This window comes from Saccopteryx leptura, chromosome 7 (genome assembly GCF_036850995.1).
Source record: "Saccopteryx leptura isolate mSacLep1 chromosome 7, mSacLep1_pri_phased_curated, whole genome shotgun sequence".
NCBI lineage: Eukaryota > Metazoa > Chordata > Mammalia > Chiroptera > Emballonuridae > Saccopteryx > Saccopteryx leptura.
In genome coordinates, this window is record NC_089509.1 from 99,760,222 (window position 1) to 99,778,025 (window position 17,804).

Sequence of the window (17,804 nt, forward strand, 5' to 3'; positions counted from 1 at the left end):
CTCATGAAAATCACAGCAATCAATTAAGGCTCATTTTATAATTTTTGTATTTTAAGCATAACCCATGTCTTAATCTAAATGTATATGATGTGCGCTGCATTTTATAGAAATGGTAATGACAGAAGGTGACTTAGCTTTATATTTTAAAGAAAATCTTCCACTTCCCGCATAACCATCTTCAAAAAAAATAGTGGCTTATAGGTCGATTGAAGTAGCATTATTCCCTGCCATTTTAATGTGTTTTGACTAGAGACTAGAATAGACATTTGTACCACCCGGGCCAGGCAGCTCAGTTGGTTAGTGTCATCGCGACAGGCCAATGTTGCAGATTCTATCTCCCAGTCAGAGCCCACACAAGAACCAACCGATGAATGCATAAGTAAGAGAAACAACAAATCAAGGCTTCTCTCTCTCTAAAATCAATAAATAAAAAATTTAAAAAATAGACATCTGTGACTGTGATGACTTCCACGAACCTTTAGAACACAACTGCCTCTTTTTCTATTCCAACCCAGGTAGGCAGCGATAACTAATGAGTAATGAGCCCCTTTCTCCCATACACACACACCCCCCACACAGGAAACAGCAAACCTCCAAAAAATAACCACCATCAATGCAGAAGTCACTTAATTGCAACAGTCACAAAGCAGGCTCAAAAGAAAGCAAGAGAGATAAAAGAAATGGTGAACCTTATCTATAAAAACTATACTTGATGATTTCAAACTATCAAGGTTACGTTGTTTTAAAAAATATTTAAGGTAATAAAGTAATATACTTTAGAAATAGTTCTATCCAAAAATAATTAAAAAGCATTAGCATTTAAAAGGTAAGTTTTTATTAGCTGAAGATTTCCTCACAAGTCTTCATGAGTCTCATTCTTCAGGAGCGCAGAATAAACCACTTCCATAGGAGACACAGAAACACAAACAAGTTTAATAATTTAAGGTAAACAAAGGAAAGCTTGTATCTATGACTGAAAAATGAAAATAATTACAAGCATATCTTTACAGAAAGTACAAGTTTCAAGAACTTAACATCAATCAACTGCTGTCAAAATAAATAATTAAACAAAAGTAAAACTGCTCAACAATGGGCGACAAGATACGAAAGAGGGCAGGGGACAGACCAAGCAAAGGAGTAAGGGAAAGCGAGCAACGTCCCCAAAGGTGTTTGAACAAACAGGGGTTCAGATCAGAGGAACAGGCACAAACCTGTCTAAGAATGAGACCAATGAGCTAATAGAAAATGATGAAAAGTCAGTTATAAATCAAAAATGACAACCCAAATCCCTAAGAGTCTTCAATTCTTTCATCCAGACATTATCTAACCCCTCGGATTTGCTGGGCGCGATGGTGATCATCATTCTCCATTAGAATGAAATGTGGGACAAACACATTACTGGTTGGAGAGTGTTTCAGAGCTAATTCACCCTTGAAGGTCAGGGTCAGCAGTATATTACTATACTCACATAGTATATTTCTTGATATGGAAAAGTAACATGTCTAAGAAGAAATGAAAGTAAAATTGATTTTGAATAACCATCAGAATCTCAAACTTTCAAATAAATGGGTCTTAAAATATCCATAAACTTCAGATCTCAGTATTCTAATCTGGCGGTTGTCAAACTATTCTCTTTGACCCACGAGTGACCAAACTAACATGTCTCACACTTCTTCTTATGTCCTTAATATTGTAAGAACATTCCATTTCTAGGAAGACTTCTTTTTTTTTTAGAAATTAAAGACCTTTTATTTATTTTATTTTTATTTTTTTAGATTTTATTTATTCATTTTAGAAAGGAGAGAGAGAGAGGGAGAGAGAGAGAGAGAGAAAGGGGGGAGGAGCAGGAAGCATCAACTCCCATATGTGCTTTGACCAGGGAAACCAGGGTTTTGAACCGGCGACCTCAGAATTCCAGGTCGACGCTTTATCCACTGCGCCACCACAGGTCAGGCAGAAGACTTCTTAAAACATGTTTTTAAATGATCTAATCTACCTTATGGATTCACAAATAAGAACACTCAGACTAGAGTAACCTCCCCATTCTCAGGTGGCATCCTGTCCGCTACTCCACAACCTTGCCTGCCTTGCAGTTATACGTTAGATCTTTCTGCTCCTACCTCTAGACTTATTATTATGGCCTTCTGTATCATTTGAACAAAACTGTTCTAATTCAAGTAATCTGTAACTTCTACCTCCACAGCAATTTAAAAATGAAAAAGAAACAGAAAAACCTGTATGAAGAAACCAAGATCTTTACAAAGTTATTTTAGCAACAGATAGCCAAGTCTACCAGACGGCTTTCTCATTCAATACACTAACATCTGATTGACAATTTGCTAGTCTATGAGACATTCTAAGAAATACTGATACTGAAATATGTTAGAGAAACTGCTTGAAGTATGCGTTCCTACAGATAAATACAGCAGCACATTGAGAGTCACCCATAGCAAGTGTATACAATAAAAATATGTGCCATGAGCCAATGCTGATTTCCACCACCAAAGAACACTTAATGCTATGGTTCAAATCATGATTTTCTAATAAAGACACAGACAAAAATAAGGGATAAAAATGTAGGAACAGACATCCAAGTAAATTACAAGAAACTAAATAAATACAATGTCAAATGCATACAACTGTAGACAGGAGAAGAATTTAACAACTAAGGTAACACATGTAGGCCAGGGACTTACTCTCGTCACTAAAATAAAGACAATAAATTATATGACAATGTTCTTTGTTTACTAAAGGATGACAAGTATTTCTGCAAGTGTGGATCATTTTATCAAAAAAAATTAAAAGGCTGAGACATTAATGATACCACTTGTGTATCAACCAATAAATCCAATACTCTCTCATTAATCTTTGATAGATGATAATTTGAACAGAAAGACATGATGAATTAAAACATGTCAGTTTAAAATAAAAAATCCTTCAATGCAATCTCAAATCTAAATGGTACAAAATAAATTCCTAATCTAGCATAAAAAATTTTAATTCAAGGACTAAATATATGAATGAGTCTATCTATTTATAAAAATGTGAATGATCAAAACAATTGAAATGGCAGGGTTCTCACACTGTTTAAGTTCAATTTGAAATGTTCATCTGGTACAGTATTCAGCTGTCAAGAGGGAGCAACTCAAAAGACATCACACAATCTATAAACCAGCTGGAAGGAGCTATCCAGACCTTGCCCTGCCGAGCCTTCTCTGGGCGCTGGCTGGACAGATCCTCGAAGATGATATACTGTGTGCAGAAGCGCTGGTCAGAATCTGATCTGGCATGGTATGCGACTGTGTTGATGGTCTGAGTCACGTCACTGTCTGGCTTGGGCTTTCTATTGAGGATCTGGCCCCCAGCTGCTGTGACAAGCTTAATAAGGTTCTCCTTTGGATAGCGTTTGAAGATTCCCCCAAAATAGAAGTAGCAACCATCAAACAGCTTTGGCAACTGAAATAACAACAAAAAAGCTTGTTAAAAGCAGATAAAACTATTTTTAAAACACTGCATATAAATGAGGAAGTTAAAAATAATATAGTCACTGTCAACCCAGTGTGTAGAAGTCCTAGGTTTGATTCCGGGTCTGGGCATATGGGAGAAGAGATCATCTGCTTCTCCACACCCCCCCCCCCCCCCACCATCTCACTCTGTCTTCCCCTCCTGCAGCCATGGCTTAAATGGTTTGGGCAAAGTTGGCCCCGGGTGCTAAGAATGGCTCCATGAACTCAGCCACAGGTGCTAAAATGGCTCGGCTGCTGAACAACGGAGCTGTGACCCAGCCAGGCAAAGCATCGCCTGATAGAGAGCTTGCCGGGTGGATCCCAGTCAGGGCACATGTAGGAGTCTGTCTCTGCCTCCCTGCCTCTTACTTAAAAAAAAAAAAAAAATATATATATATATATATATATGAATAAGATATATATATCCACAAGCAGTCAAGCAGTTAGTTAAGGAGGTACAAATACCTACATATTCATAGGCTTCCTAGTTATAATTTTTTTCCAAAGACTCAGTCACCACCTCAGGTACTTTTGACTCTCTTTAGATTTTAGGTGTGTTTCATATAAAACAAAAAATAAGCAAAACTGTCCATCAAACTTCTTTTATCAGTTTATTCATATTTGGTAAGACTTAAAGGACCAAGGATTCCTGGGTATCTGAAACATGCTTCAGGGATATGGGCTAACCTTAAATTAAGAGTGACATCTTTCCACGGACATTTATCTAGTTCTGCCCATCCATATTCAGGTGTCTTCGCTTGACCAACCCAAAGTCTCCCAGCAGCTGCACTGGGAGTTTGGCCTGCAGGTGCACAGATGTACTACTCCTTGGGGCACAATACATTATGAAGCTATGGCTAAGGTTCCAATTAGCTATGAGAGACACTTCTGTGTGCTTCATGAAAAAAGAAAATTCTTCAGAATTCCCATTTATAAAAATTTTTCTCCATCATTTCTAATACACTTATACATCAACAGGAAAATGGAATATTCCCCATGAAAACTGCACTATATGGCAATAAAGACATATGGTAACTAAATCCGAGCAGCAGCTGTAAGTCTTCGTTCAAGTTACTTCCTGTATCTGCGACTTCCCTCAGATTCTGAAAGGTTTATGGGAATGTTCAAGATGCCAAAAACCCATTAACAGTATGAAATTATTACCTTCTGGATTTTACTGCTCATCGTGATCATCCCTCAGAATCAAGTGCTTGAAATAAGTACAATTAAAATTTTAATCAGTCACCTGTACTTGTTGAAAGGGCAGGAGTTTCTCCCTGATGGTGACAATAACATTCAGCTACAACAGAACAATGAAAGGAGTAGCAAAAGAGAACTACCAGCTGCTCTCTGTTGAGCCTGCTTCTCCGCGGTCCTCCGGGGATCTCGTACTTGGCTTCCTGCTCACATTCTTGACTTTGTAGACACGCTTCCACCCCTGACCAAAAAAACAAAAACAGAAGCATACAAGCAAATTAAACATCAAGTGAGCATTACTTCTCCCTAATTCAAAGTTAGCAATTTACATAAGTGACTTTTTTTCTCCATGGTTAAGTATTATCTCAAAATAGAAAATAAAAACTTAACCTATGCTAAAACAAATGTAATACAATGTGCTTTCCACATAAAGAAAATACAGTATAAGCAATCTCTCCTCCAGAGGACTGAGCAATGAAGTAGTATACTGAACACTAACAAACTCAGTTCCTTTCTGAACAACCAAAATCAATTCACTGTTTCACATTCGAGTAAGAATCTAAATGATCAAAAACGAAGGTGAACAAAAAGTCCCTCATTCAGTTCAGCCCACAGTGATTCGAAGTTGAATGCTTACTGAACTTGAATGCTCACTGTCACAGTCACATCTCCTCTCCTTTCAGACTATTGACAAGGTGACAGGAAAGACAATGCTTAGTCCAGAGCACCTAGCTCAGCTGGCCACACAACGGAGGGCACAGCACTTGTTAAAATAAACAATAGGCAGAGCCTGAGACATATATACACATTTGGCACCTGACGGTACACACTGAGGTCACTGCTCTAGAGGTGGCCTGGTGAATATCTTTAGTTGCTTTCAACTGAGATGTTCAATGATGCTGCTTAACACATGAAGGTCAGAAGACTTAACGACCCGATATTCCATCTCTACAAAAGCAGGGCTTTGTCAAGAGACTAAATTTTTTCTTGACTTGGGACTGTTAATGCAATTCAAATTCACCTCTAAACTTGGCCTATTTATAATTCGCCACCATGTAATTCCTACTTCGTTAGTTGGACCGGAGCTTTGCTGTCCCTTTCCCCCAATGTTTTTAATACAGGAATCATCTTTAGACAAATTGACTACAATGAATGTCTAAATTCTATTCTCACTAATTTTTCATAAATATATATAATGGTTCTATAAAAATTGTTGAACTTTCTCATGTAGTAAAAATTGTATTTTATAAATATTATAATTTTTAGTAATAGGTCACTGAGTAAAAAACTATCTTTCTAATGAAAATAGTATTAAAATAGTTACTTTATTGTGTACTGAAAATGAATCTCAAAATTTCTGATGAGGTTAAAGTATATAGGAAACACTGCCACTGTGTTTGCATTACATCATATACAACTTCCACATTTAACAACCACCTCTAAAACATTAGCAATCTAGCTAAATCACTTGCATCAAACTCAATATTTTAATAACATGTAAACTATTACTTCTACTTTTTGTCATCATGCATGAAGCCCCCTTTCTAAATCTCCTTTCCTAATGATATTTGCAGAGCATTCATAACAATCTTTATATAAAGGAATGTACCAGCCTATAAACCCATGGACTCGACACTGAATACTCCAATACTTCTATGGTATCTACTATAACAAGTGAACACCTAATGGCTCATTACAGAAATAAATATATGGGCTATGCCTATCCTTGTTGCTTATCCATTATGGTTTTATTTACTGTCAAAAAGCATACTACAGTGGTTTATATTGATCCTGGCAACGTGCAGACATTAGTCACTCATCAGAACAGAGCCTCCACAGAGACTAGCACGAGACAAGCACGGCCCCAGGGAAAGGAGATGGCACACTCTGCCAGGCAGCGTGGCACTGCCACAGGGGGAGGCCAGTGCCTTCACGGTCGGCGTGAATGTGTTTCAGGTCACAAAGTGTTCAGCTTTAGAGCAGTTGTTCAGTAAATTTCTGTAAAGTAAGGCAGAAAAATCCATGCTCAGTTACTGAGCTGAATGAAGGCAACATTCCCCTGATACTCTTACTCTAAGAAAGAATGTGCCAACTCTGTAGGTCACCTAATACCAACTAAAGAGGAAAAATATAGCATGTTTCCCCCCTAAAAACTAAGAAACATGTTTGAACGGTGACAAAGTGCTATTAGAATTGCTGCCAAAACTAAGGAATCATTTAGAATTTCTTAAAAGCTATGAGTGACTTCTAGTCCAAGGGTTGCAGCTATGATATCCACAAGGGCCAATCAGATTCCCACAGCTGTGAGGAACGTGGTGTTAACTGGTAGGGAGTTGTGGTGACAAAAATGAATGGGCAAATGTACATCATACTTAAAGACACAATTAACTGGGTATGCTGGACACAGCCGCATCAGTAGTATCTGCTTCGGCCCTTTGACCGCCATGCTGAAACTCCTGGTTCTGCATCTACTCAGTCTCTTCCTTTCACGGGCAAGGAGACTTAAGTCCTAAGAAATTTAAGCAGCTTCCCCCACGACACAACTGAGATTAGAATTCATACATCCTTCAATTCCTAGATCAGTTTAAAAATCTTTATTCTTCTTAACTTTATTATTATTATTATTTTAAAAAGCATCTAAGGAAACAGCAAGGCATTCACTACTCAGATTTAATATATTGTGCCTCTCATAATAATTCACATAACCATTTACTGAATAATAGGAGGAGCCTTATTTTTAAGAGATTCGACAGAGTATATGAAATGACAAAAACTGCTGACTACCTTGGGGAAGGAGGTGTGGGGAGCACAGTGCATTTGGCTTTGTCTTCAGTGGACCAATGAGTTTATTCAACCTAACTTCTGTCAAAGCTGCCACTCTATCTGTGTCCTAGGAGTTTGGAATGAAGATGTACGGCACTTACAGCACAGTAGATATTTATGATGAGAAATTCTATCAACTTCCTAGTGACCCTATTTTGAGATAAACTAACTACTGATTGACTAAACAAGCAGAAAAACAAGACTGAAATACTTTAAACTTTCAGCAATCTAAATGGTGATACATTAACATCATCAAGGGAATGGAAGAATCTCCCAGCCATACATTATCTAATGAAAAAGCCTAAGTAACAGATGATATTTCAAAGTTTAATTTACTTGATGACAAGTTAACCTGCAACAAGAATACTTAAGCCTACATTGCATGTTAAACAAAAAAACAGGAGATGACGTCAGAGTAATGGCGCGGTAGGAAGCGATACCGATAAATCTCCCCCAAAACTCAACAAGATCTTCAACCAGAAACAGAAAAACCTATACTTGGAGCCTCCAGATGCTTCGCAATACACCCAAAGGTATGGTCGAGTGAAAAATTGGCTAAATATATAACCAAACCTTGAAGGAAATAGGGAGTAAGAAATGCTCCGCCTTCCTCACTAACCTAAACAGGGCGGCTTTCTCTGGTAACTGTGAATATAGAAACTGAGGCGGGCAAAGGGGGTGAATAGATCCAGGCCGCGGCACAAATGGCCAAACCAGGCTGTGGCACGGAGATCCAAGCCGAGGAAAAACTGTTCCTGTGGCAACCCGGGCAATACAAGCTAACACTCGCGCCAAACCCAGACAAAGAAAGACAAGCAGGGCAGTCATTTTCCCCGATCTCCGGTTCGGCGCGTGCAGATAGTGGGCAAGAGATTCCTTCCAAAGCTGCGGGAGTGGGCGCCCGTATTATCCCACAGAGAGGCAGAGTCAGAGGCCTTTGTGTGGGCCGAAAGCGGAATCTCCGGGCTGCCCCAGTGCTCTGGGAAAGCCGCGCATGGGGAGGGAGCAAGAACTAATTCCAATGCTGGAACTTTTCCGTGCGGGAGGGGGATCACTCAGAGGGTGAGGCGGCTGGCCTGATATCCTGGTCGGCGCGCACGGAGAGTGGGCGAGAGATTCCTCCCAGCACCTCAGGAGTGGGCGCCCGTGTTACCCCACAGAGGGGCAGAGTCAGGGGCCTTTGTGTGGGCCAAAAAGTGGAATCTCAGGCTGCCCCAGCGCCTTGAAAAAGCCGCGCCCGGGGATGGAGCGAGAGCCAATTCCAACGCTGGAACTTTTCCGTGCGGGTGGGGGTTTCACTCAGAGTGTGAGACTGCTGGCCTGATATCCTGATCTGCGCGCGCAGATAGTGGGCGAGAGATTCCTCCAAGTGCCTCGGCAGTGCGCGCCCGTGTTATCCCACAGAGTAGCAGAGCCAGAGGTCTTTGAGTGGGCGGAAGCCCCGCTTGATTATGCTAGCAGCTCTGACTGACTGAGCCTTACCCAGAGCCCTGTGCTGAGTGGAAATAGAGTGGGGAGTTGCCAGCTCTTTGAGCCTCTTACTATCCAGGCGGAGGCAGCAGCAACCCCATAGCTGGATTATCAGGCTACTAATTGAGGAAGGAAAGACTAAGAGAAAGGCTCCAGGAACACGAACTCTCTCACTGGCAGAGCCTATAAATGCTAATGAGCCTCAACTGCCAACGAGACTGAAGCACAATACACGACATCGCCACAGAGACTTATCAACTGCAAACCTCTACCTGAGCGTGCCAAAGGGGCAGAACCCGAAGTACAGAGTCACCGACCAGGAAGAGGGAAGAGAAAAGAAAAAGCAAGAAGATAACCTCTCAAAATCAAGAATAATACACACTTTATAGCCTATCCCATTTTATTATATTTGTTTGTTTCTCTTATCTTCATTCTTGATATTTTTTATTCCTCCTACAATTTGGTCATTTAACTCTCTGCCGGTCTTACTCTTTCCTCTCCTTGAACTACACTACCCATAAGTGTTACATCTCCCATTATCTTTTCTTTCCTCTTCCTTTCTCTCTATGAGGGTTGCACTCCAAAACCCTTAACTCTCTCTCTATCTCTCTCTCCTCTTTTTTCTTCTTTTAGTGGTTCCCTCTTTTTTTTCTCTCTCTCTCTCTCTTTCTTTTCTCCCTCTATATTAGTTTCTTCCTTTCTCCTTTACGTCTCCTCTCATTCAAACCTCAATAACGAACAATATCTTATCTGGGACTCAAACTTATGTTTGTGGCATTTTGGGGGTTTTTTACTTCACCTTTTTAACACACTAGCAGTGCTCCCATCCCTCGCTCTCCATTTTATCTAGTTCTTGTTCCACTAAATACAATAGTAATTTTTTAATTTGTCCCCCCATTTTCCTGTTTCCCTCTTATTCCTCTCATCATAACTCTTAGTCAACCAACACCTAAAAGCAAATCATTTTATTCTTGACCCAATTTTTTTTCTTATTTGCTTTTTGTGGGTCCATATGCCCTTTTTCTTTTTTTTTTATTTTTTGCCCCTTTATTACTTCTCCCCAATTCAGGCTCTCCATTAAAGGCATTGTTTGTTCTATTTAGTACAATATAATTCACAGTTCACCACAAGATTTCCTCAAGAAAGAGGGGAGAGGAGAGGAGAGAAAAAAAGGAGGGGGGGGAATAATTTCCTTTTTTTTTTTTAATTTTTATTTTATTTTTCTTTATTTCATTATTAATTTTTTTTTAAAAAAAACAACTTTTTGATTTTTTATTTTTTTAACTTTTTATTCTTTATTAAATCTCATTAATACTATCAACAAAACCACCCTCAGATACCATTAAGGAAGAGAAAATCGAATATCATGGATACAAAAGAAAGAGAGGTAACACAGCTAGATGAGGAAAAATCTATGGAGAAAAAATTTAATATATTGGAAACCTTGGAGCTAAATGACAGAGAATTTGAGATAGAAATCCTAAAAATCCTCCGAGATATACAAGAAAACACAGAAAGGCAATTTAGGGAGCTCAGAAAACAACTCAACGAACACAAAGAATATATTTCCAAGGAAATTGAAACCATAAAAACAAATCAAACAGATATGAAAAACTCAATTCACGAGCTGAAAAACGAGGTAACAAACTTAGCTAATAGAACAGCCCAGATAGAAGAGAGGGTTAGTGAAATAGAAGACAAGCAACTTGAGGCACAACAGAGAGAAGAAGAAAGAGACTCAAAGCAAAAAAACATCAGAACTTACACAACATTCCTAATGATAAACTCATGATAAGAATGATATTTCTTGTTGTCAGTGCTATTTCAATTATAAGTCTAGGCGTTTATGATGGCATGAGTGGAACATTTAGTATGATATATACTGTAATGTACATCCAAATTTTAAAATAGGCCGTGTTCATCAATTTAAAGATACTTTTTAAAATTTAACTAAAATGTTTTATATTTGTAATGTGTACTTAATAAAGTCTATACATATCATCTGCCACTACAACAGTTTAGCACAAAGATAAACTCTTACTCTCTTTTGAAAAAAGCATTTGCAACACCTGTCAGCTCTCTCAGCTAATACTTTCCAAACTGAAATGACTTTACACGAATAAGTCTTGTTATTTATGTAAACAGATTTCTGCATATGCCAGAACAATATATACTTTAATACATGTAAAGCTACTATCATTATGAAAGATATGCTTTACTCTCCTCTTACTTTTTATATGTTTCAACATTTTAAGATTTTGACTAGAGCTATCATTTTGAAATAGAGGAATAAATTACTTATCTTATTAAAACTAAGTGATTCTTTTAGCCCAAATGGACTCCTGATCATGTTTACCATTTCAGGTAAACTTTCCTTTGGCCCTGATCACATTACTTTTTTATATATAGGGAAGCAGCCCAATTCACAAAGGACTGCTAACTCAAAGTCATGAACTCAAAGTCATTAAGGTACTTCTGGCTACCTCAGCAAAGCCTGGGATCCTTGCATGCTGTACAGCTTATGAATTTTGGGCTACCATGCAAGAAATGATGACATCGGATCATTTACAACAACATGGATGGACCTTGATAACATTATACTGAGCGAAATAAGTCAGAAAAAACTAAGAACTATATGATTCCATACATAGGTGGGACATAAAAATGAGACTCAGAGACATGGACAAGAGTGTGGGGGTTACGGGGTGGGGGGGAGGAGAGGGAAGGGGTTGGGGAGGGGCACAAAGAAAACCAGTTAGAAGGTGACGGAAGACAATTGGACTTTGGGTGATGGGAATGAAGCATAATCAAATGTCAAAATAACCTAGAGATGTTTTCTCTGAACATATGTACCCTGATTTATCAATGTCACCCCATTAAAATTAATTTTAAAAAAACTTTGGGCTACCATAATTTTTTTTTACACTTTTTAAGTTGAATTTTTTGGGGGTGACACTGGTTAATATAATGATACAGGTTCCACGTTGAGTTACAATAATTTTTTTTTAAAGAATCTTGTACTATACGAAAAGGTATTTATTCCTTTATTCTAAACCTCTAGTAACCACTCTTACCGCCTACCTCATAAAAACATGTGTGTCTATAGACATGCATTTTTATTTTAGCTGCTTGAACCAGTGATGACATTCATGGATCTATATTAAGCTCAGTCACTTTTCTTCCTTTTGGAAGAAAAAAGAATCATACAAATAGGAGGTAGTAGAAAAAAAGGAAGTTGCTGAACCCACTGCTACACACAAAATGATTACAGAACACAATGAAGACAGAATAGAGCTTTAATATGAAGATCTGTTAAATGTACAAAGGAGGAAATTAGCCTTCCATGGAAGGCCACAGAATTTGCTCACCCTCTTCAAAACCTAGAGCAGTAAATAAATCCATATTTTAAAGAATTGTTATTCTTCTGGAGCTACTGTAAAAACTAAAACGAAAGCTAAATGTTCCACTCACGCCATCATAAACAACTAGACTTATAACTGAAACAGCCCTAACAACCAGAAGTATCATTCTCAAAATCAGAACTCATAATAAATGTGTCAATAGATCCAAACTAAGCACTTTTATGTAACTCAAGACAACAGCATATTAGAAAAAAGGAATTGAAGAATTTCCCTTCTGAGTCTATTAAAAACAACACCCATGTTATTAAAACAAAATAATTGTTTTTAAATGCTTTTCTATAGACTTTTTAGAAAAATAGGCTACGATATCACTAAACTTGAGCAAAGAGAAAACAACGAGGTAATGTTTTAAACCAATGACAACAAAATGGAAAACAACTTATCCTATTCTGAAAAACTGGGTGGCAATTTCTGAAAAACTGGGTGGCAAGAAAAAGAATAAATAAGGCAATATTATGAAATTCCACAGAAAGGCATGAATGAGCAATGAAATAAAGGCTTAAAGAAGTAAAATAAAAGCTACATTCTCTGCTCCTGCCTGCACGAACATCCAGCTTTGGGCAACCATAGAAGCAAGCACAGGTCATTAGATTTTGTGATTCCATGTAAAGACCATTTAACAACTAGTTATTTCTGGATACTTTTCAGCTGGTATTCTAATTATAAACATATTCATATAAAAAATACATTCCTCATATAATAATATGCTGTATTTATTTTACTTAATGCATATTAAGAAACAGGACAAATTCTGTCACAAAATATATTACTGTGTCTTAAAATTTTCTTAGGCAAAATTTGGGTAGCAATTTTATACTTTATAAGTAATAAAATGGAAATAATTCTTTTCTTTATAGATGTGTTTAAAGACCAAATTCAGTCTAATGTCCAAAAATTTCCTTAATATAAAATTATTTAAAAACTCATACTTGTTCTTTTTTAGCCATATATTTAAAGTTCAACTATTTAGGTAATATCTGTTTTGATGAGGACAAATCACCACACTCTTCGGAAAAGACTAAGAAGATATTGTTATTAGAACTTAAGAAGTTGAACTTCTTCCTAGATAACTTGAATTCCTTTTAATAGACACATTGTTTTTTTGTTTTTTTTTGTTTTGTTTTGTTTTTTTTTCATTTTTCTGAAGCTGGAAACAGGGAGAGACAGTCAGACAGACTCCCGCATGCGCCCGACTGGGATCCACCCGGCACGCCCACCAGGGGCGATGCTCTGCCCACCAGGGGGCGATGCTCTGCCCATCCTGGGCGTCGCCATGTTGCGACCAGAGCCACTCTAGCGCCTGAGGCAGAGGCCACAGAGCCATCCCCAGCGCCCGGGCCATCCTTGCTCCAATGGAGCCTTGGCTGCGGGAGGGGAAGGGAGAGACAGAGAGGAAAGCGCGGCGGAGGGGTGGAGAAGCAAATGAGCGCTTCTCCTGTGTGCCCTGGCCGGGAATCGAATCCGGGTCCTCCGCACGCTAGGCCGATGCTCTACCGCTGAGCCAACCGGCCAGGGCTAGACACATTGTTTTTAAAATTGTTACAAACAGGCATTTACCTACTAATCCACTACTGTTTTCTTTTGATTATTTCTTTGCTGCATGGACTCACATATTTATATATTATGAAAGTAAACATACAATTGTCCTATACATATTAAAACTGAAACAATCCTAGTTTTCATACTTTATTATTATTTTTTTTTTTTTTGTATTTTTCTGAAGCTGGAAACGGGGACAGTCAGACAGACTCCCGCATGCACCCGACCGGGACCCACCCGGCACACCCACCAGGGGGCGACGCTCTGCGCATCAGGGGGCGATGCTCTGCCCCTCCGAGGTGTCGCTCTGTCATGACCAGAGCCACTCTAGCACCTGGGCAGAGGCCAAGGAGCCATCCCCAGCGCCCGGGCCATATTTGCTCCAATGGAGCCTCGCTGCGGGAGGGGAAGAGAGAGACAGAGAGGAAGGAGGGAGGGTGGAGAAGCAGATGGGCGCTTCTCCTGTGTGCCCTGGCCGGGAATCGAACCCGGGACTTCTGCACGCCAGGCCGCACTCTACCACTGAGCCAACCGGCCAGGGCCATACTTCAGTCTTAATAATCATAAATATAGAATTTTTTTCAGAAAATATATTTATTCCAGAATTTTCTTAATTAACTCATATTTCAGTTATTCCCCCTATTTCTTGCTGTTTGAAATTACACAATAGGCTTTTTCTTTTATCTGCATTACTTGCTTAGGGTAAGTTCTCAGGATGTAAATTATTAAATCAAATGGTGTTAATTTTTTTTAATCTTTGGTAAAGGATTTCTTTAAGCATGGAGTTGCCTAATTAATCTCAGTTGAAATAATTGCTCTGGCGTATTTATTTTTTTATAATTACCAAGGTTTAAACAGAAAAAAAAAATCCTTTTATTTGTAAAATTCCATAGCGCTTTCAATATCCTTTGAAGAAACAAATTTTAATAAAAAGTAAAAGTATGTTGATCTGATTATGAGGGCTTTCTTTTCTTAATGATATTAATGATTATTTTTTAGGTTCCATCTTCTTCAAGTATAACAAAAAGAAAACCACCCTATTTGGCCCTTCCTCACCTTATAGACTCAAGTCCCATGTCAACTGCTGGCACTTCCCCACAGCAATTCCCTTAGGTGCAGAGGACCTGCAGAGCTCCACAGCAGCAATTTTATTTAAGCTTAGATGAGAGCGGGAAGAGGGAGAGATTATTAAAGGAAAGATGACAGCCATCAGCTCTCCCGTTCCCAACGAGATGAAGAATGAATAGGCAGAATTAATTTATTTTTAAAAGGTTAGCTTAGAGGAAATTTTGAAAGCAGTGCACTAAAAGAGCAGGTCAAAAGATATCTTCTCACTGAAGACTCATTTACATCTTTAGAATGCAATTCTACCTTATTTATATTCTAAGAGATAAATAAAACAATTCACTTATATGTCTTCCATTGTTTCATTCTAGTCACCTCCTTACCAAAATTCACCCTTACACAAATATGGCTGTTAAGTTGTCTATGAGGAATTAGTACGAAAACTAGGACCAAAGCAGAAATTTCAGCTACAAATTTAATCTTGGAGAAGGCATTTTTCCTTCCTAGAGTTCCCATTTCTGTAAAGTATCTGTAAAATACATGTGATGAGACAAAATGGTACAACAGTAAAATTATGGCCAATCTCCAGAATCTTCATGCTAAGTCCATTAGCTGTAACACTGTAATACACTCTACATATACAATGTAGAAAAATAAGGGGTTTAACCAATTAAGACGAAACATGTTTAAACAGAAAACTTCCAATAAATTGAAGTTATTCTTTTGCTAACTTTTTAAATTTTAATTTGCTAAAGAAACCCAATATATACAGAACACATTTAGAAAATTTCCCCTTGAAACTATGTGATTTATGGAAAATCAGATTAAAAGATAATAATATGTTATAGTGTTTACATAGTTAAACCAGAAATGGTTTTGTCACCAACAAGCGAATGGATAACCTCAAATACAATACCTAGTATTAATGAGTCATAAATCTTTACAGTTAACTTTGAAAGCTTTGGTCCACATCACCTCTGTTTAATACAGATCATCTGCAGATAGTTTGGAATAGCTTCGAACATTTTTAAAAATCAAACTAGATGCCTAAGACTAAGAATATAGAAACTGTGAGAAATATATATTGGGGGAAAAAGTGTCTGAGGGTTCTTGCCTACTTTTTATAAACCCACTAACTATTTCAAACAAGTATCTCAAACCCTACACCTATTTTTCTTTGGACCCTGTATTAGAAAATATGGCGATATGAATTTCAATAAGCGATTCCATCCACCATTTATCCTAAAAGAACCAATGATAATAGAATGTTACTCACTACCGTGAGAATCTCCAAATAGGACACAATTAAGTCAGCTTGAGTCTATTAGTGATTCTACAAAAATGACACGCCCACACCATTAAATTGACAAAAATTTCCATTTCTTAAAGACTGATTTTATAGACATGAATCATGAAGCCTATATATGTAACCAAATACAAGTTCAACATATTCACAAGAACTACTATATATACTTAAAAGTGAAGTGGTAAATGCTATAACATTCAAAATTTCACATGGTTTCTTCATCACTGAGACCTTATTATTAGGAAAATCTATTCCTTCCTAAAACCACTGGCAAGATTTCTAGCACAAATTCAGTATAAAAGTCATCTATAATCATGGAATTATTTTAAATCAAAATTTTAAGCATTAAGGCCCAGTAAGACTTACCACAGACTTGAAAGGGAAAAGAAGTTAAAAAATAGGAGTGAGACAGATAGGAAAACTTTTTTTCCGAAGTCAATGGTTAGTCCAATTGCTCATCATACTTTTTAAACTGATCAGTACTGGAAGAGAATAGTAACGAAGACCAATGGGAGGAGAGGGATGCCACTGCTAGTCACTACCCCTAGCTGGGTACGAGTGCGCTGGTGGAGACTCCAGCATCACAAGTGGTAGCTGCGCTGAAAAAGGACATGAATACTAACTGCCAAAAGGAAACAATTTTATAAGCCAAATCAACTTCAAACTATTGATTAAATTAATATAATTAAGATCTTAAGAAATCAAGCATTTCTACCATAAAAGCTTCAAAGCACAAAGCCATAAAACAAAGATTTTTAAAAAACAAATTCTGTTCCACTATTTATTTCTTAAGAAGTTTTATTAAAACTTATCCTATTCTTTCTTTTTAACGGTTTAATGTGAAATAAGTATGGATTCTTAGGAAGTTGCAAAGAAATGTACAGGGAAGCCCATGCACCTGCCCCCGGGGCCACTGTTAACGTCGTACACAACTAGAGCATAATACCCAGACAGAGTCTGACACTGACGCAACCCACCCAGCTTATTCAGATTTCATCAGTGACACAGCACTGAATGTGCGTGGTATGTGTATACGCAGACCTCCAGTTTCATTACATGTGTAGCCTTGTGAAAGGTAACCACCACGAGGATCGAGACACTCGACTGTATCATCGCGAGACTCCTGCAATCCCGTTCCCACCACTATTCTTTTCTAAACCATCAGTTAGCAAAAAAGGTCAATCCACTGTAACCAAAGTAGAGACTCTCACTATTGAAGAGTAGAAAAATCAGGTGTATGAATTTTCTTTTATTTGTCTTTAGCCCTAAGTGAACCCAAGCTTAAGAAAAGCAAACAAGGACGAGCAGGGAAGGTGGAAGGTGGCTCAGAAGGTGGTGACGTTTGACTAGAAACAGGAAATGGGGAACAGGAATACATTTTCAGCGCAGGTTCAGATTATGATTTAAACCGGTAAAATTACCCCAAACCAGGTAGTACAAAGCATTCTAAATTTCCCAGCAGCTCCTAAAATATAC

At 38.1% G+C, this 17,804-nt stretch overlaps 1 protein-coding gene across 1 annotated transcript in view; it reads right to left on the reverse strand.

Annotated features, from left to right (window-relative positions):
* Positions 1-919: 919 nt before the first annotated feature.
* Positions 920-17,804, reverse strand: part of BARD1 (BRCA1 associated RING domain 1) — a 78,400-nt gene continuing 61,515 nt past the window's right edge. Inside the window, exons 10-11 of the mRNA XM_066345860.1 lie at positions 4,847-4,944; positions 920-3,456 (exon numbers count right to left, since the gene is read on the reverse strand). Of these exons, the coding sequence (XP_066201957.1) occupies positions 3,124-3,456; positions 4,847-4,944 (431 nt within the window). The 3' untranslated portion in view covers positions 920-3,123. The remainder of the gene's footprint in view (positions 3,457-4,846; positions 4,945-17,804) is intronic.